The sequence below is a fragment of the Linepithema humile genome, chromosome 8 (genome assembly GCF_040581485.1).
Source record: "Linepithema humile isolate Giens D197 chromosome 8, Lhum_UNIL_v1.0, whole genome shotgun sequence".
NCBI classification, from domain to species: domain Eukaryota; kingdom Metazoa; phylum Arthropoda; class Insecta; order Hymenoptera; family Formicidae; genus Linepithema; species Linepithema humile.
In genome coordinates, this window is record NC_090135.1 from 6,359,910 (window position 1) to 6,380,976 (window position 21,067).

The window sequence follows — 21,067 nt, forward strand, 5'->3', positions numbered from 1 at the left end:
TCCTGGAACACATTGCTTATTAAAATGGTCGTCAACAAATTAGATTCATTTACAAAGCGAGAATGGGAACAAAAGGTTATTGCGGATAACCTATCTACAATGGAACAATTAAAAGGCTTTCTGGCGAATAGATGTCAAATTCTCGAGGCAGTTCAACAAAGAAAGGACAATAACGCTAAGAGTCAAGCAAATTCAAGTATAAAACAAAAACCGGAGCATCTCACTTCTCATTTAAGCGTTCAGAACAAGGGTAATTGTCTGATGTGTCAAGAAGATCATAGAATATATCAGTGTCAAAAAATACGCGATCTTTCAGTGCAAGCGCGAATAAATGAAGTCAAGCGTTTGAATCTGTGTTTGAATTGCCTCAGGAAGGGACACACTGTAAAGAGTTGTAAAGCGGGAAATTGTAAGCGATGTAGCGGAAAACATAATTTATTATTACATATTGAAGAACTTTCAGACATCTCATCAAAAGCGGATGCATCTCGACCAAATCATAGCCGTAAAGACGGTAAAGCAAAGGAGGAAACCTCTTCATTAAGCGAACCACAACTGGTACAAGCGATCACAACGTATAGCGTAAAGCAACCAGCGCAGGTATTGTTGTCGACAGCAATCGTGTATATAGATGACAACGTGGGTAATAAGATTGAAGCGCGTGCACTTTTAGATAATGGCTCACAGTCAAACTTTATTTCAAGATCATTATGCGACAGATTAAAGTTACCAAAAAGAAAATTTAATCAATCAGTAGGAGCAATAGCTCAAGCGGTAACGCGAATATCCGCTGCGACAACAGCCACTATACGGTCAAGATTTAATGCATTTTCGATTACGTTGTCATTTTCTATGCTCGATGAAATCACTAACAATATTCCTCTTATGCCGTTCGACGCGCAATCCGTAAAGATTCCAAAGCATGTTATTCTAACCGATCCGTCGTACTGTATTCCTCAAAAGATAGATTTATTGTTAGGCGCGGGGGTATTCTGGGAATTACTTTGCGCAGAACAGATTAGAATTGGGAAAAATCAACCGATCATACAAAAGACCAAGTTAGGGTGGATAATCGGTCGTCCTTACGCCGTTAAACCGCGACAAACAACCATACAAGAATTCTGCGGATTTTCCGACGCTAATTATCTGCAAGACCAGCTGCAACGTTTTTGGAAGATTGATGAGGTACCAACGAGTCAAGTTCAATCACAAGAGGAATTAGCATGCGAAAAACATTTTCAGCAAACACATCGAAGACTGTTTTCCGGAAGATTTCAAGTTCGACTTCCATTGCGCGAAAATCCAGATCAGTTAGGAGAGTCATATGATATCGCTTTCAAACGCCTACGATCCATTGAACGCAAATTCATTAAAAATCCGCTCATTAAAGAGAGATATACAACTTTCATGAAGGATTATGAAAGCTTAAACCACATGGGTAGAGGGGAAATGAATGAAAAGGGCATACCAGCAAATTATCTACCTCATCACGCAGTTCTAAAAGAAGAGAGTGCAACGACAAAACTCAGGGTTGTCTTCGATGCTTCAAGTCATACGACATCAGGCAAATCTTTAAATGACATTTTGATGGTTGGCCCAGTTATTCAAGATGAATTAATAGACATCGTAGCACGCTTCCGACAACATACATATGTAATGACAGCGGACATTACAAAAATGTACCGCCAAATATCAGTTGACGAAAGAGATAGAGACCTCCAAAGAATCTTATGGAGAACAGATATTCATGCGACTCCAACGATCTACAGATTAAACACCTTGACGTATGGAACGGGACCTGCGTCATTTCTAGCAACGAGATGTTTGTTACAATTGGCGATAGAAAATGCCACTAAATTCCCAGAAGCCAGTAAAATTATCAAGCGAGACTTTTACGTAGACGACCTCATAACTGGAGGATCTTCGGTCATGGAGCTTCTGCAAAGAAAGAACGAAATAGCAGAGATTTTGCAATCAGCACTATTCCCTTTGAGAAAGTGGAAATCAAACTCACGCGAAATAGTCGAAGGCGAGAACTACGATCGATCGACTACTTATGCGATAGGCGAAGAAACCAAAATTCTTGGATTACGATGGAGCGCAGATAACGATCAGCTAGATTACAAGATCCATTTAACAGGACAGGAGCAAAGACCCACGAAACGGACTATTCTGTCATTCGTGGCACAATTATTTGATCCTCTGGGTCTCATAGGACCGACAACGATCAAGGCAAAAATTATCATCCAACAGTTGTGGCAATTAAAAGTGGGATGGGACGAAGGACTCCCCATGGATCTTCACACGAAATGGATGAAGTATAAACAGAACTTTGCACGAATAAATGAGATCAAGATACCTCGGCATGTATTATGCAATAATCCGATACGTGTCGAGTTACATGGATTTTGCGATGTTTCCATATCAGCATATGGAGCCTGCATATATTTAAAATCAACGGAACCTTCAGGTGCCACCAGCGTGCGATTGTTGTGCGCGAAGTCACGAGTCGCCCCGTTAAAAGCTATCACGTTGCCTCGTTTGGAATTATGTGGCGCTCTACTACTGTCACGATTATATAAAAAAATGAAAACGGCCCTAACCATCGAAATTCATTGTGAGATTTTTTGGTGCGATTCCAGTGTAGCACTTTCGTGGATAAGAGGGCAACCTTATCAGTGGAAAGAGTTTGTTCGTAATCGAGTGTCGGAAATACAAGATGCAACTGAGAAGTATCATTGGAGGCATGTGAGATCAGAACACAACCCAGCGGATATTATCTCACGCGGAAGTGATCCTCAGCAATTAATCAACGCCTCCATTTGGTGGTATGGCCCCGAGTGGCTGAAGAAGGACGAAGAATTGTGGCCAATATCGTCTTACCCGCCGGTTCATGAGATACCAGAAACCAAGGCGTACTCATTAGCATTTCCAGTTGTGCCGATTAGTTACGAGCTGTTCCTTAAATACTCATCGTTGCGAAAGTTACAACGAATAGTCGCATATGTATTCCGATTCCAAACTAACGCGAAGGCCGCTAATGCAAGAGAGGAACGGCAAATTGGAGACTTAACAGTTGAAGAATTGCAGCACTCCATGAAGGCTCTTGTCATGCTGACGCAACAGCAGGCATTTCCTCAAGAAATCAACGATCTGAGAAGTAAGAGTACCGTCTCTTCAAGAAGCAATCTATTGGATCTTCATCCTTTTATCGATGAGGATGATATTGTAAGAGTGGGTGGACGGTCACAAAACGCACCACTTCCTTACAAAAGACGTTTTCCAATGGTTCTACCACAAAAACATCCGTTGACGAAATTAATCATATTACATTTTCATCATCGAGACTTACACGCAGGATCCTTAGCACTATTGGCTGCGATCCGAGAGCAATATTGGATAATAGCGGCTAGAAGTGCAATTCGTAGCGTATTAAGGAAATGCGTTACTTGTTTTAGGCGACAACCGATAAGCCCAACACAATTAATGGGCAACTTACCTGCTGAGAGAATAACCCCGAGTAGACCTTTCTCAAATATTGGCGTAGATTATGCAGGACCGTACACAATCAAGATATCACGGAATAAGACATCAAAGGCATATTTGTGCTTATTCATTTGCCTTGCAACTAAAGCGGTTCATCTTGAAATAGTATCTGACCTTACTACAGCGGGATTTCTGAACGCGTTGAAAAGATTTATATCTCGGCGAGGTCGATGTAAGACTATTATTTCGGACAATGGCACAAATTTTGTGGGCGCTAACAATACTTTACAGCAACTCGGCAATCTAATAAAAGGCGCGACTCATCAGGAAGAGATAGTTAGATTCTTTGCAGACCAAAGTATAGAGTGGAAATTTATTCCACCTCATTCACCGCATGTAGGCGGATTATGGGAGTCAGCAGTAAAATCGGCCAAAACACACGCAAAGGCGGTGATTGGAGAAACTAGCCTCAGTTTCGAAGAACTATGTACAATATTTTGCCAGATAGAGGCTTGTTTGAATTCACGGCCCTTAAGTCCCTTATCTTCCGATCCTTGCGATTTTGAAGTGCTCACGCCGGGGCATTTTTTAGTAGGCTCATCGTTAACATCGCTTCCTGAAGAAGACATTTCCAACGTAGCGTTGAATCGTTTAAATCGTTACGAGTTGTTGACTAAAATGCAGCAAGATTTTTGGCATCGCTGGTCCAGAGAATATCTCGCTCAATTACAACAACGAACGAAATGGAAGACCAAAAAGGTCAATGAAGAGATCAAGGTTGGAGCACTGGTCTTAATTCGTGAGAGTACGCCTCCTCTCAAGTGGAGTTTGGGAAGGATAATCGACGTCCATCCGGGAAAGGATGGTTTGATTCGTACTGTGACTCTAAAGACTCAAGGCGGAATAATCCAAAGAACATTGCCAAAGATTTGCGTGATGCCGATAGATACGTTTTAGTAAAACTAATATTGAAAGTCGAGTCTTTCAAGCTCGCCGGTGTACGCGCCGCTTAGGAGTTATAACTTTAGTGTACGCGCCGCTTAGGAGTTATAATTTTAGTTTGCATTTTATATCGCGAATGATTATTATGTGTTACGGGTTCTTTATTTGTGGCGTTGTAAGAGTTTAATTAACGCGCCGTGGCGATAGGCGATTGTTTATTATAGTTACAAAAAGTGACCGCACCGAGCGGGAGTGTGTAAGAGAAACTCGCGAGACGAGCACATCTCCAGTGTGTGTCTTTTTATAAAAGCATTTTTAAGAATAAAAGTTTATTCAGGTAATCGGGTGGATTCTTAAGCATAATCCCGACCCAACATATACTGCGACTGAATAGCCGACACTGACGTGTTCTGGTTCTTCAGCGTAATCGGAACGGTCTGGCCAGCTAGAGTATCGAATCTGGTGTCGTAACCGAACGGCGTGTCCAGCAAAGATTCACTCTTGTCGACGTAACTACTGAGTCTAGAGTCCAGAAGACCCTCGTTGTCGGCAAAACCGCTCAATCGGGAATCTACGACGTTCTGGTCGGCGCTTCTCGTGGAAAATTCGGCATACCGTTGCTCCTGGACGGGTTCCTTGTTATCCGTGAAACTCATTATATTCTGTCGGGAATCGGACAGAATCCGGAAATCGATAAAGCCTTCCTTATTGGTGAATCCGCTCAGGCGGGAATCTATGTCGCTACCCTCGGATTTCTCGAAGTTGTATCGCGGGTCGTTGTTTTTGTTATCGGGATAAGCTGGCAAGAGATAGGTCTGTCTTATCGACGTAATTGATGGCCTGTGGATTCGATGCGCAGATATCAGGTGCCGACTTGCAGAGCAACAAAGTTCCTTCTTCGGCCACTTTTTGAGGCGCTAGGACACAGAAGTGCGGACTTACTTTCCTCCAGGCATGAGAAAGGCGCGCTTACATATTACAGGGTGTCCCGCAGCACTTCAGAATTTTTTTAGATTATTCGGATTTCTTTTTGTTCTCAAGATCTTGACATACTCAGACCGTAGGATCTCTACGAACGTCCGAGATCCCTTGATCTTTACAATTACGCAAACATTACGATATGTCGTCTCCATCACACGCGGGACACCCTCTCTAGCGATAAGTTCACCCACGTTTCGTTGGCTGACTGAAAGGTCGAGCCTGTGATGGTCCCGGCGATTTCTGATGCGCCCTCACGAGGTGAGCCCTCTCTTTTCCTTCAGCTTCCTCTCAGCGCCTAGAACCATGACCCTCACCTGTAAAAACAAAAGGTATGAATATCCCCGAGTGGATTTGTCGCTAAAACGAGTGGAATAATTCATGGCGAAAGTTTTGATCGACAATTTTACCATTTCCTCGACCGTAGAGAATCGCGCAGTGTAGCCGGACATCGTTAAAACAGCTGCCACTTCCGCGAGCATAAGCGCTAACCCGGAAAGTTGAAGGCACCAGCCGTTATGATATTGCGGTAGACCGTTATCGTCTATCTGCATGCCGGCGATTGATTGCAAACTGTATTTTCCCGGTAATTCCAATGATGCGTCTGACAATGCCAAAACAAGTAATATCAATCTGCCGCCTAACAAAAGTCCTGAAATATGTATACAATTATTATACATCAATCGGCATTGTGAGTTCGTCGAAGAAAATAATACAAAATTAAATCTTTTTTTTAATTATAATTGTGAATTAATTCAGCTCTTTGTATTTTATAAATTAAATTTACAAGTTATCTCGCATTTTCAAACAATGCATTAAACTGATAAATTCATATATTTTCAAAGTTTTATTCATGAATAGATATAACGAGAAAATTTTTTCTAAAAAAAGCAATATAGTTGTATGTAATAAAATTAATGTTTTTTTTTGCTATTTTTTTATATTTAATAAAGCATTAGAAGATACTAAGAAACTCATATAAATTAATATTAATTAGTATTGTATTATAATTTCAACGTTTATAATAGCATTAATAATAACAACGAAATTATTAATCATTCTGGAAATAAATGTACAAAATATCATCCGAATAAATAAAAACTGACGCACGTTGTTAGAAAAACGCGAGGTGCTATAACTATATGTATTTCGTCAGAGGGAGCGTACACATGTGTGTGAGCACGCGAATGGACATACATGCCGTTCACGGTCGTGATATGTTGCTACTAGGTCAAGTTATTTAATCCCACCGGTATAAACCATAGCCAGTATGTCTGAAATTTATGCACTGGAGCCGCGCCAGAATACATTCCGGGATGCACGCTACGCGATCCGAAATATTTGCGCACGCTCTTCCGGAAAACAGTTCTGTGATCGTGCTGCACAAACTCGTAACAACGGTGGTGAAGAGAACGAAATTATATCGATTCAATTCGTCCGATGGACTTTGCAATTTGCGGCATTCAATATTTTAATCGCAATCCGGTTTGTTTTATTAAACACAATAAATTTCTGTCACGTATAGTCGTATAAATAAACTGTTTCTCTAAATAAATTCTATATAAATAAACTGTCGTGTAATATTTTATAAAATAAATCTAAAAATAATTTGTGCATTCTTCTTTCAATTTTTAGTCCACCTTATTATTTATTAAAATTATTAAACATTGTGTACAAAGTGTCTCTTTAGGATTGTTTATTTGTGTTGGGCGAATTGTTTAGCGTATACTTTTTTTGAACAGTAATTTGATAGAACTTTTATTATTAATTAGAATTATTTAACGTCAAAGAGTAACGAGCTTTTGACAAATTAAATTTCAAAAGAGTAAACAGAGAGCGCAATCTCTTTTCTGCAGTTAACTTTAAATGGATTTATTTTAACAGAATTTAAACTTGAAATGTACCTAGATAGACATGTTTAAAAAGTTTGATGGCATATTTGTCGTGCACATTTTTTTAACTTTTACGTATTCTACTTTTGCGCTTATGACTGTATTTTGCACACAATTATTTTTCTCTTTCTTCTGTCTTTCTCTATTTATTTTGTTTCTATCTTTAAAATGTATCATGAATTTCATAATTAAAATTGGGTCTAAAAAAAATTATTTTTTTTTAATAGTTGCAGCAGTGTTTTACTGCGATCTGGAATTAATTAAAAAATAAGAACAGCTTGTCAGCTTGCGCGTATTCAGTGAATTTATTTCCACATGCTGGTGCATTTCTCGTTTTATTCCGCAGTCTGAATGCTCTAACCCACGATAAAGTACAAAAGTACATCGTACGAAATACAACGATCGCTTGTCATTACTGTTTGCGTTGTCACAGAAACTGGATCGGTCATTTGATATCGCAGACGGTATTCTCTCGAAATTCGAGCGTACTGTATTAATATTAAATTCCACCGGATTTGCCTAGCCAGCGATAGCCGCGAAAATTACACGCCCGAATGCAGCCGATAAGGCATCGATCAATTTATTACTAAACTGTTTTGTAACTAAGATAATTGTAAAATTTCTGTTACAATTCGATCAGGTTATCTTTACATTAAGATTCCGAGATTTGTTCTCATTTTTTTGTAGTTAGTTTCTTTTGTATTACATTTCAAAATTAAATAATTTTGCGAGATAAGCGTATTATTTCTTTTATCACAGATTTCTTAAATGTAACAAACTTGACAAAAATTAAATAAAAAATTGAATAAATTATAAATTATTAGCATTAATTATAACTTTGCTATTTGATATGCAAAACATTTTATAAATGTACCAAGAAAAGCGGGCTTTTTAATATGCGAATAATAAACAAGTTTGTCATTATATTTTAAATTGTTAAAAATTTTTATCAAAATTTATTCTTAACAAAAAACAAAATATTGTATTTATGGAAAACTCTGTTTTTGCAAGTACCTGTATTTACGGATTAAAACAATCCGAGGAATTCGCGATTCATTCGATGTATCGGAGTATCGCACCATACATCGATTGCGGTTATATTACAGCGATTAAATCAAACACGCGATATCCAATTGTGCATTGCTTTTGACGTCGAAGCGCAATTAATTTTATAATTTAACGGTGAATAAAATAGTGAGCCAATGCGTTTTGTTCGTAAATAAAACAATAGTAAAGCGTGGCCTCCTAATTCATAGAATTGATTAATGCCGCGATGGAAGATGCTTGCAAAATATCCGAAAAATAATGCGAAGCGAAAATAATATCGTTCCAATCGCCATACATGCGTAAAACAAAGATAATTTCTTTTATGCAATAAATATTTCATCGTAAATTATTATATTTTTAACAATACTGCTTGTATGATTCGCTTTAATCGTCTTCAAAAGTAAGTTATGCAATTCTCTTTAAATTGGCACACCATTTAATTGATAATGGGTTGCGCACAATTTGCCAGCGACACGGAGCCGACGACGCGAGAAACCAAACAATCGATTCACCCGGTCTTAAAGAAGCGACGTAGAGCGTATTTGTGTTCGTTCGAGCGTGAGCAAGCATTGTTGCACGTTGAATGCAATAACAAGTTGCATTAGAGTATCTTCTAACCCCCTGTGTCGCCTTCGTTGCATCTCCAAAGAGAGTGCGTACGCGCGCGATAATGTCTCCTTTATACGTATATCTAATATACCATTATCTTCTGTACACAGAATGTTCCACTAGAGATGTGTCGTTACACCGTATATTTTCTATAGTCTCTTTTGAATATTTTTTTAAACACTTTTTTATTAGATTTCTTTATCTTTTTATCATGTTAAACGAACTCGAACACAGTGGCTTGTAATAATCTAGTTTTTCCAATATTTTGAAGTATATTTATAATAATAGTTGCCAAATTACATGTTCGGAATAAAATTCACGTCCTGGAATCGTTGATTTTTTTTGCTTTTTTTACTTAGATTTACTTAATCAATGAAATTTTTATTTTTGTACATTTTCAGAACTTTAATCAAATTTTATAAAGCATTCTAAAGTTGTGAAAAAAACTTTAAAAGTTAAATAAGTATAAATAGAAAAATATTTCTAAAGTTAATAAATTTAAGATTAATTAACAAAAAAGGATGTTTTCAAAATTTATAATTTGTTCATAATAAAATCTATTTTTTTACATTTTTTAATAAGAAAGAAGATATGATTGACATTCATAAATTGGAGTATTTTACTAACAATAAGATTTGAAAAATGCGATTTCATGTGAAGAATGAAACACTTTACTCTGTTCCCCCTTTTTTTCAAGTGAATATTAAAACTCGAATTAAAACTCGAGTGTATACTTTAAAGAACTACAAAAATACGACAGTTAATCACATTTTTAGCACGGCAAAATGAACCAAAATGAATACAAAAACTTGCGCTTAAGAGAAACAGCGACGGTTCTAGGGCATATTGTATCCATGCAAATGCAATTTTGAGCTGTACAGTGGTAATTAGGCAACCGCAATTAATCACGTGCGCATCAAATATTTACACAAGCAGAAAACCGCGCTTTATATATAAACATACTGCAATTTATCATGTTCTGCTCTCACGCTGGATTACGTAGCTGGTCAGATAAACTTTTTCAACGAGCGAGAAACATGAAAACATTTCGTGTAGAAAATGATTAAATATATTTGGGTGTGTTATATTGTTGAAAAATTGAAACTTACTATTAACTTGTCGCAATATGTATTATTATGAAAATCTAAATTATTTATAATTTTGAAACTTTCTTTAAATAAATGTAATTACAACCGATGCCAAGAAAGACGTTTCTTAAAAATAAGATATTGAAGTTAGATAAAATACGTATAGGACCTTATTTGTAGAGCTTTTTATGAGCTTCATTTTTTGTTTGACAACTTTTTCGTACTATAAATACTTTCTGAAATAATTAACAAAAACAGTTTCACCTTTGAGAGTAACTAGGGTCGGAGGGGGCATTTGCGTGTAAAAAATCCATCTAGGAATATTATTTACTAGATAAAATAAATATTTAGGCTGAATATGAGCCAAATCAGAGGTAATAGCTTTTCGGAAGTCCACTTAGTTACTGCTATTGTTCCTTTCTTTCAGTGTGATAAAGTGAAAAATCATGACAAAAGTAAAATTGATCAAATATTACTAACAGTGTTTAGAAAAATAATAGTATTGTATTGTATTGTATTGTATTGTATATATATGAAAAATTTTACAGAGTATTATGATATTAAATATTTGAAAATGTCTGTTTGAATAATAAATTAAAAATAGAAATTATAACTGAAAATGTTAGTAATCCGAAAAACATGAAAATATTATAATATTATATTTCTAATTAGTTATGGTATCTATCCTTAATTATAGTAATCCCCCATATAATACGTTCCGTATATATATATATATTCTTGCTGGTGTACGATATATATATATATATATATATAAACATACTGTTTGGTTTATATACCTTTGGCTTTCGGATTTGTTTATAAAGTGATGTTAATTGTATTATTCTTATAAAATTGTTCATTTCTACGTAACATTCTAATTGACAATTTTAATATGCGTAGGTAAGTGACAAGAAACGAAGTATTAATTCAGAAATATCTAATTCAAAATATATAAAAATTTATAAAGCATGTTAAATACAACTTTATTTTCTTAAATCTCTTTCTGAATAAGTAATTGTATCACAAATTTCTTTTCCTTTTTAAATTTTTTTTGCGTTGCATGAATCTCTTCATGTTTACAAATTAATTATTATTTCTGCGAAGTAAAAATTAATTTTGTGTGTTTGTGTGGAGCATGCTTGCGTGTACAGTAGATCTCTATGCAATAACGTGGATTTGTATAACACGATAGAAAAATTATGGCAATGCTGTTATAACATGCTGGTAAAACAGATTCGAATAACATAAATAAATGTAAATAAGTTTACATTTTCACATTCGTATCTTTGTGAATACAAATTACATTTTTATCATCCTCTTTACATTTTTTAATAACGTTTCTTATTAATAACGTTATAAATTGCTTTCTGTCGCAAATTATTAATCATTTGAAGCCTGCTTTATTTTACGGAAAATAATTTCAGATGTCTGTACTAGGTTAAACAATAATTTTAAAATTAATGATTTACAGTAGTACTTATTAGGTAAACATAGCGGAATCAGGCGAAAAGTGTTTGAATTTAACATCTATCATTTTTCCCGATTGAAGGCTGACATATTTAGATCACAATCTGCACATCAAATAAAATTCAAAAAATTTTGACTTATGTCACTTTTCTTGCTGGTGTACGATATATATATATATATATATATATATACAAACTGCGATCCTATTTGTACTGAGAAGTCTCCGAATACTGAGAAACATATTCGTAACTGATATAATATATATATATGTTATGTCTCGCAAACAGATGCTAAGAGGTCACGCAACAGGAAAACAATTTACTAGTGGCTAAAAGAGCACAGAAATTTAAATACATAATCAGTTAAATATGTGTATAAAAATCAAAATTGTACATTTTTTAGTTACTGATAAACAAAATTGTTAAATAATATTTATAAATTTATAAAAAATATTAATTTTGCGTGTAAAATTGTATTAATTGTATTAATTTTGCATGTAAAATTGTATCGGTCGGTTTATATTATACTTTACATGAATAAAATCATGATATGCATGGATGTGTGTGTGCGTGTGGCGCGCGCGTGCGTGAGCGTGTATTACTGGAAGTGTGAATAATTGGATATTATGCATAATTGCCGGTAATTATACATATTTACCAATGGTTTTGGTAAATTTAATAAATTTCTATGATTTTTGTTCAATGTATTGTATCATATTTACCGGTTATTATGAATAATTGCCAAATTAATTAAATTTATAATACCATATACGAGTTAAAAAAAACTAGTGCATGTTTACAAATATAAAAATATATAGATAAGAATATTTTATTTCATAAGTTTAATATGTATCCAGACAACACACATGTCTGAAGAACATTTAAGAGACGTCTGGAAAATGATAACGTCTTTCAAAAATCTTTAAAACATGTTGTCTGGACAGTCACGGTGGGAATAAAAGGGTTAAAGATGTCTATCATCGAATCGGTAGAAGAAATCTTATTTGACTACTAGTTATAAATTAAGCATTTCGGAAGAGCAGCGATTTTTTCTAGGCGAAACCTAAATGTACTTTCATTAGCAAGAAATATATATTAACTAAAGAAATTGTGAGTTCGAAATATTGGCGATTGCCAATAGTCGCGCAAAAAATTACGCATCATGTAATATGACAGAAACAACTCTTAATTCATGTATAACAGCTATGTTTTTAAATTTTCCACATAAATAAGTAAATATATTATTTTATTCTTCACAAGTTATTTTCTAGCAAGTTATATTGCAATTTCCCAACCACATTTACTACATCCAAGCTGATATTTTTTTCAATGTAGACTGTAAAGCATTTAAAGTTTTCAAACAATTTTCAGTACTTTTTTTTATTGTAAAAAAGACACATATTTACTTTAACAAAAATTTGCAATCTAAGAAGGAATAATTAAATTAAATAAATATTACTTTAACCGAGATCGACCGACGAGCCCATAATTTGTAACTTGTCTTCCATACTCGTCTATTCGTTTTTTAATTTTTTTTTTAACAGCATAAACTAGTCGCTCTTCTTTCAAATTAGTTTTTACGAATATAAGTACCTGAAACAAATTATTTCGATAATATCAATAAACCTAAAATTTTTTTGCACTACAGTTTATGAGAGCATAAATTGTTGGGTAATCGGTTGAACATGTATGACATGTATGACATGTATGTACATAAGAAATCAAATAAAAATAAGCTCAATATTTAAGTAGCTAAGAAATGAGTGTTAAATCAGTTAGAAAAATATACCTTATTTAATTGCTCTACAGCATGCTGGTGCGTAATAATAACTATAAACATTGCAATTATTTCAGCTTGCCTGCAAAAAAATAAAGCGATAAATACTATTATTTATAATAAAAGGCAATAAGAATAAAAAGACGCGGGTGGATAACAATTATAAATATAACAATTATTTATATAAATATACAAATATATTTATAAAAAAATTATTATTACGTGTTGGAGATGAACATAAGTGTATTATCATCGAGATTTTGCAAAATAAAATCGCAAACTATATCCTTTCTTGCATGCCTCGAAACGGTAAGAAGAAATATATAAGCACGTGTATTGTTGTGTTGTAATAAAAATTCATTAATCGAATTCAGCATCAAATAATTAAAAATAACTACAGGATTTTCACTGCAAGTTAAATATTCTAAAAATTTTATATCATTAGGTGTTGCTGTCCATTTCTTCCATACAGCGTGCCAAATGGTGCTGTTCGCTGACACCAAACCATTACAATACATCCATCCTTTCCATTCCGATTGCGTTACAGAACTGCGTTAGTAGAAAAAAGTATTTCTTACAAAAATTTAGCTTATTTTATGATAAAATAATTCATCTAGTACAGTATTTGATGTACAGAATATAAGTATACATAATGCAACAGAAATTGTTTATATAAATATTGTGGTTGTCCAACATCTTACATGTCACTTTCAGAATATAGATCTCTTGTCATTTTCATATTGGCTACTTCTCTGCATTCTTTGTTTGCAATAATACATGCCCATTTTACGGCCTCCTCTCTTAAACATTCGGTGAGATCGCTTTCGTATGGTTCTGATTCGTATTTTATTCGATCCAGAACTCCACTCAATATTTTCTCCATCTTTTCCTAAAAATTGGTATGTAATATAAATTTTAACCTATTGTTATTTATAAAAGATATGTATGTGTATTTATACACGTATAAATTTATTTTAACTTTCTTTATATACAAAGCGATTCAAAACAACCTGATGTTCTTGAAATATCATATCCTTGAGCAATTTTTAAAACAATTTTTTTTTTTGCAAAATTTTGTCCTAGTCTTACACGCACTGTGACTGCGAAGTGTTTCACGTTCCTCTTATGATGTGTTGCACAGTCCGTGCTTGCTCGATGTACCGGACTCACGTGTGTACAAGCAACGAACTATTTTCAATTATGTCTCAAAAACTAATCTTTGAACAAAATTTTGCTAAAAGAAAATTCATTTTAGAAATCGCTCAAGAATATGACATTACAAGGACATCAGATTGTATTGAATTACCCTGTACAAATAATATTTTGATGCAATCTTTATAGAAATTTGCTATTACCTACCTTTACGTTTTCAGCATCTTTAATTGAAATCATAACAGTCATTTGTTCAAAAGCTTTAAACATAGGATACCATACCACATAATTCGTTTCTCGTGACAAAAATGCAGAAATGTTTCAAAACGTAACATAATCAAGTTGTTTATGTATGAAGAAGTGAAAAGCATCATCTATAATTTGAGCCCGATTAAGAACATGTATGTTGATATATTTCGTAGAATTCATGTATTGCACAAGTATACGCCAATTTTCAGTATCATAATTAACACGATAATATCCTATTATAAAAAAAAAATTTTTATTATTAAAGTTTCTTGATAAAGCTTATCATAAAATAATTTCTAATATCGCTCTTTGTGAAACAATTCCTATTAATTTTTTTATAAAATATTTTGAACGATTTGTTATAAAAACCTGTAAGAGCGAATAGCGTGAGAGTGTACGAATAGTCTGAGAATTTGTGCTTACGAGTGACACGAACAACTGTGCGAGTGCACGTGTCACGAGCATTAGGAAGCATAAGATTAAAAAAGCAAAAAAATATCAAGATAAAACATAATAAGTTTAATATTTTACATTTACCTATTTTTTGTAAATTGACTATAATCCAATCATCTTTATCCAACATTCTCGATAATATTTTTAATCCTTGTGGTGCTATTTTTAACGAATTATTAGGATAAATGTTTTGAAAGTTCATGATTGATTTTGTCGTATATGTCACGAATGCTGAGAGATGTTCTGTATCCTCGCCATTATAATCAAAAATGAGATATTCGAGTATTGTCAAGTTTTTCAAATAACTGCGTGTCACGTATAATACAGGATAATATTTTTTCGTTATCTTATCAGATATAAGTCCTTTTATAAAAGATTCGCTTGAATTATCTGGATACGTATGTAAAACAATTTGCATAATGTTCCATAAATTATTTGTTTGATTATATCTGTAAAATAAAAAATTTCTATAAGAATATACACTATGCGAATTTTTAGCAAAAATTTTTTGTTTGCTTAACACAAAATTATTATTTAGTACATTAAAATATTAATTTATATATTTGTATAATTATATTATTATATATTTGTATATGTAGTAATTAGTAATATTAATATAATTGTACATAAAAGATATATAGGATATATCTTTTCGGATTTGGAAAATTTTTCTTTATCTAATCTTATATTTGGGTAAATTAAACTTATTTTTCATATAAATGTATTTCAGTCAATTTTATTGCTTTCTTCACGGTATGATTTGAAGGATTTTATTAAGATGTACATGTAAATTGACATAAATAAATTGCACTTTAAAAACAAGGAATTGAATTATATCTATCTAGTTTTTTATAAATGCTTTTTATAATGCTACACCAAAAGAAAATGACATTACTATATTATTAGCAATATTAAACAATTTTTTATATTATTTAACAATTTATTGCAAAACTTTTTCTCTTTATAACACGTTCTATAATTTTTAATAGATACGTCAGTTTCGGGACACAATTTTTTCGAGCCGAATTTTTGTGTGCTTTAGAACAGTGCTCGGAATTAGTCTGAACATTTCAGCCGATTTCCGTGGTATACGCCTCCTTTCCTCTTCTTACCGCGCGCGCCGCAGCCGCTAGGGCCAGCGCCGCCGAACGTTAGGAGCGACACTATCTGATTATGAGTGGGTTCTTCTCCCTATTTATTAAAATTTAAAAAAATGTATTAAAATTTATTAAAAATAAATTTTTTATTTTTAAATTTATTAAGTGGAAATATTTCAATAGATTTCTACGTCACCCATGAGGTACTAATACTGACACGTTTTTCAAAAAGTGGTTTTTATCTACATTATTGCATCAATTGTTCATTCTCATAAAAGGCTAAGAAAATCTAATTAAGAAAATCTCTTTTACATATATATTTTTTTTTAAATTAAGAATTTATTTTTATCTTTAGTGGAATAGGTCTACGGGGGAAACCATTTAAAAAAAAACGCGTCAGCATTAGTATCTCATGGGTGACGTGGAAATCTATTGAAATATTTCTACTTAATAAATTTAAAAATAAAAAATTTATTTTTAATAAATTTTAATACATTTTTTAAAATTTTAATAAATAGGGAAAAGAACCCACTCATAATCAGATAGTGTCGCTCCTAACGCTCGGCGGCGCTGGCCCTAGCGGCTGCGGCGCGCGCGGTAAGGAGAGGAAAGGAGGCGTATACCACGGAAATCGGCTGAAATGTTCAGACTAATTCCGAGCACTGTTTTAGATGATCTCAAATTTGTCAATTTCTTGAATTGCTTTAGATGTCGCAGGACTGCTACGGATTGTTTAAGACTGCCTCGAGCTACTTAAAACAGTGTAAGTTGCGCCCCGTTTATGAAATACGTTTTTACAACATTAAATAAGCAATATTCTTTATCCAAAAATAGAACCAATTAAACGACGATAATTTCAAGAATGTTTTTTATTATCGAATCCGTAGAAGAAATCACATTTGGCTACTCGTTATAAATTAAGCGTTTTGGAAAAACAGCAATTTTTTCTAGGTGAAACCTAGATGTACTATCATTATCAAGAAATATATATTAACTAAAAAAGTTGTGAGTTTGATATATCGGCAATTTCCAATAGTGAAGAATCGCGCACCATATAATATGATAGAAACAACTTTTAATTTATGTATGACAGCTCTGTTCTTAGATTGTCCATGTAATCAAGTAAAGGTAAATATTTATATTACTTTTCATCCAACAACTTCTGATATTTCTGATAAAGATAATTCTGAAGAGATATCATCAGAAACAAAATTGTTATTACGTTTTCTAAATTCTTCTTTTGAAATTGTCGATGGGATAACATTAGAACCATATCAACCATACCAAAAATAACGCCTTTTTTGTGTGTTAGAGGGTGGTGTGAATGGAAATTTAAATATTTCCCCGAGTATGTAGGTTTGTGAAAAATGTCAAAAATAATCTTCAAGTTGTCATTAATAATTAAAACATTGAGAAAATTTATCCGATTTTTATTACTAACTTTCAGTGTGAATTGCAATCTCGGATGTATGGAATTAAAGATGGAAAAAGTTTCATTTAGAAGGTCGTGAGAAACTGCAATAAGGATGTCGTCAACATATCTATAATAAAAGGACGGTGTGCATGGTAAACGTTCTATGACTAAACACTCTAAGTCTTGCAGAATAATGTCCGCTATAATAAAGGATACGTTGGGAATTATTAATAATTATAAAAACTATAAATATTTTGATATTTTTTTTTAAATACGCAAAGTATTTGTAACATTTTTAAAGTATAATGTTACATATATAATGCAAAATGCCACGTGACTGACGCAAAAATAAAAAATTCCTACAATATTCTATCTTCATATAATAAAATGACACACTTTCTTATGATGAATTTATTTGTACATTATGATGAATTTTTCATGTATTACATAAACATTTCTAAAACAAATTTTAACATTTTTTAATTTATCTATTTCACCGATAATTAATATAATACATTTCGGAAACTTTTTCAGAAATTATAGTACATTAAATCGTTTTATATAAAGCAAAAAAAATAACAAAAGTATATAAAAAAATTTAAGCATGTAAGAAAATAAAGAAAAAAGTATATAAAAATTAAATATTTGAAAAAATTTATTGTATAAATTGTCGGTAATTTTCTCTTTACAGAGAAGTCAATGATTATTTCATTAAATTGTTTCAGTAATTAAAATTAAGAATATAATTTATAAATTAAGAACATACACACATAATGAAATTATAGTTATAATATAACAATTATAGTTATAATTTACAAAAATGTTGTTTTTCATAAAATCTAGATTTATAATAATATTCATAACTTAATAAACATCATTTTTATAAACATTCATTTTATAAACATTAAACAAATAATTATACGATAGGGCTATATATGTCACTATTCTTGCATATATCATTTAATAAAATAAAATCGTCAAAATCAAGATTATCGTTATTGCTGGTTATAATACTACTTGGATGCCTTTATCATCGTTACCATTGTCAAGTTTCGGGAGAGAACAAATCTATATAGACAATTGTAAAATACACATAAAAATGGAAAATTAATTGTCTGGTTTTGGTGTGATTATTATATCATACATTTTCAATAAATTAAACGCAATTTGAAATAAATAAAGAATTAACTATACCTATTAATAACAATAAAATTTACTGCCATTCTTTTATTCAGCTTAGTTGATTTGCCAAATGATGTTCATCTTTAACATGGTCATTAAAATAACTTCTGACAGCAACAGATGTGCTTCTGTGACAAATATTACACTCTACTTCAAAATCATAATCATCTTTTGGCATGTACGTATTTCCACATAAGCAATCTTGAAAAATATGTTTTTTTTTAATGCGAGCGTAAGTCATCTCCAAAACTTCCAGATAAAATTAAAACGTTCCTGTCATAAATAATGCATTTTAGGCCAATGAGTTGAAATATTTAAAATATTCTTTATAATCCATGTAGACTTACCGAAGTTTAAAAATACTGATTTTTCATTAAAATTAAAAATTTTTTAGTAACATACACACTGTTCCGTTTCAAGTGATAAAATGCGTTCTGATGAATCAACTGTGTCGTCTGTTCTTGCGTATTTTTCAGTTGAATGTTCCATTTTTATATGATATTCCAGATGACTTGAAAGAGAAAGAGATAATTTGTCGTTACAAATATTACACTCTACCTCAAAATCACTTCTTTGTGTCCAATATTTTTGTGGCCAATCTTGAAGTATATAATTCTGCCGTTGTTCTTCAGAATGTAAACTTAAGTGATTCACTACAGATTCAGATGAAGTCAAAACATTTGCATCGCAGATAATACATTGTGAATATAGTTCGTTTGAATACTTGAAATATATCCATAGCCAATTTAGTTTTCTCTCTTCTTCGTATTTCCAAATATTGCTATGACATTTTGCTACGTGTATCTTAAACTCAGTAGAATTTATATAACTATATATATTTTCGCAAAACACGCACTGTGCTTTAAAATGCGGCAGTTCTATATAATATTCCCACAAATTTTCTTTAGTTACAATAGTTAATGACATAGACGTTGTGTCCGTTTGAAGTGATGAAACGCTTTCTAGCAAACCAACTGTGTCATGTGTTTTTTTCGTATTTTTCAATTTGTCAGAATGTTTATTTTTTATATGATAATCCAGATGACTTATAAGATAAACAGATACTTTCTTGTCACAAATATTACACTCTACCTCAAAATGACTTTTTTGTGTCAAATATTTCTGTGACCAATCTTGAAGTCTATGATTCTGTAGTTGTTCTTCAGAATGCAATCTTAAATGATTTCCTACAGATTCAGATGAAGACAAAACATTTGCATCGCAGATAATACAATGTGAATGTAAGTCGGTTGAATACTTGAAATATATCCATTGCTTATTAAGTTTTTTCTCTTCTTCGAATTCCCAAATATTGCTATGACATTTTATTATATGTCTTTTGAAGTGAGATGTATCTATATACTTAAATTTGATTCCACAAAACATGCATTGCGCTTTAAAATTCGACAGTTCTACATAATATTCCCAGAGATTTATTTTAGTTACTATAGTTAATGACATAGACATTGAGTCCGTTTGTAGTAATGAAACGCGTTTTGACGAACCAACTGTTTCATGTGTTTCTTTCGTATTTTTTAATTTGTTCGAATGTTTCTTTTTTATATGAATATCCAAACAATTTTGAATAGAAAGAATTAACTTTTTGTGACAAATGTTACACTCTACCTCAAAATCACTTCTTTGTGTCCAATATTTCCGTGGCCAATCATGAAGTATATGATTCTCCCTTTCTTCTTTAGAATGCAAACTTAAGTGATTTTCTAAAGATTCAGATGTAGATGAAACATTTGCATTGCAGACAATACATTTTGAATATAATTGGTTTGAATACTTGTAATATGTCCATGGCCATTTTAGTTTTCTCCCTTCTTCGTATTTCCAAATTTTTCGATGATTTCTTGATATATGTTCTTTGAAGCTTGTAATTCTTATATAGCTATATTTATTTTCGCAAAACTTGCACTGTGCTTGAAAATTCGGCAGTTTTATATAATATTGCCATATATGCTTTTTAGTTACAATCTTTCCTGACATTGTGTCCATCTGATTTGACTAAACGCGTGTAACTGAATATGATACAAGAACCTTTCTGCCGAAAAATATAAAAGAGGACGAGAGAAGGCGTATAGTTTTTCACGTAAATGTAAATATTGATACGTCGGACGACATCTAACTAATAATTCTCAAAACACGTTGTAGCATCTCATGTCAAGTATGTAAGAAAATAACAGCGAAGGAATGTTACAGCGCATTCTGCATATACACGAATATACG

General features: G+C 32.5%; 2 protein-coding genes, 1 long non-coding RNA gene and 1 pseudogene across 3 annotated transcripts; 1 reads left to right on the plus strand and 3 right to left on the minus strand.

Moving 5' to 3' along the window:
* The first annotated feature begins 24 nt into the window (after window positions 1-24).
* Window positions 25-4,443, plus strand: LOC137001745 (uncharacterized). Its single transcript, XM_067360872.1, has one exon. It carries the CDS (start codon window positions 25-27, stop codon window positions 4,441-4,443), a length of 4,419 nt encoding a protein of 1,472 aa, XP_067216973.1.
* LOC105677365 (uncharacterized) lies at window positions 4,247-6,669 on the minus strand (annotated as a pseudogene).
* A 3,465-nt stretch (window positions 6,670-10,134) lies between these two features.
* On the minus strand, window positions 10,135-15,691 carry LOC105677371 (uncharacterized). Its single transcript, XM_067360376.1, has 5 exons — window positions 14,645-15,691; window positions 13,987-14,174; window positions 13,508-13,834; window positions 13,298-13,367; window positions 10,135-13,101 (listed from the first exon to the last, which is right to left on the minus strand). The coding sequence occupies exons 1-5, from the start codon at window positions 14,705-14,707 to the stop codon at window positions 12,964-12,966; spliced, it is 786 nt and encodes a 261-aa protein (XP_067216477.1). The 5' UTR covers window positions 14,708-15,691; the 3' UTR covers window positions 10,135-12,963.
* Window positions 15,692-17,473: 1,782 nt separating this feature from the next.
* Window positions 17,474-20,992, minus strand: LOC137001472 (uncharacterized). The gene is made up of 3 exons (XR_010891478.1): window positions 19,180-20,992; window positions 18,845-19,105; window positions 17,474-18,718 (listed from the first exon to the last, which is right to left on the minus strand). It is a non-coding gene; the product is annotated as an uncharacterized lncRNA (long non-coding RNA).
* Window positions 20,993-21,067: the final 75 nt, after the last annotated feature.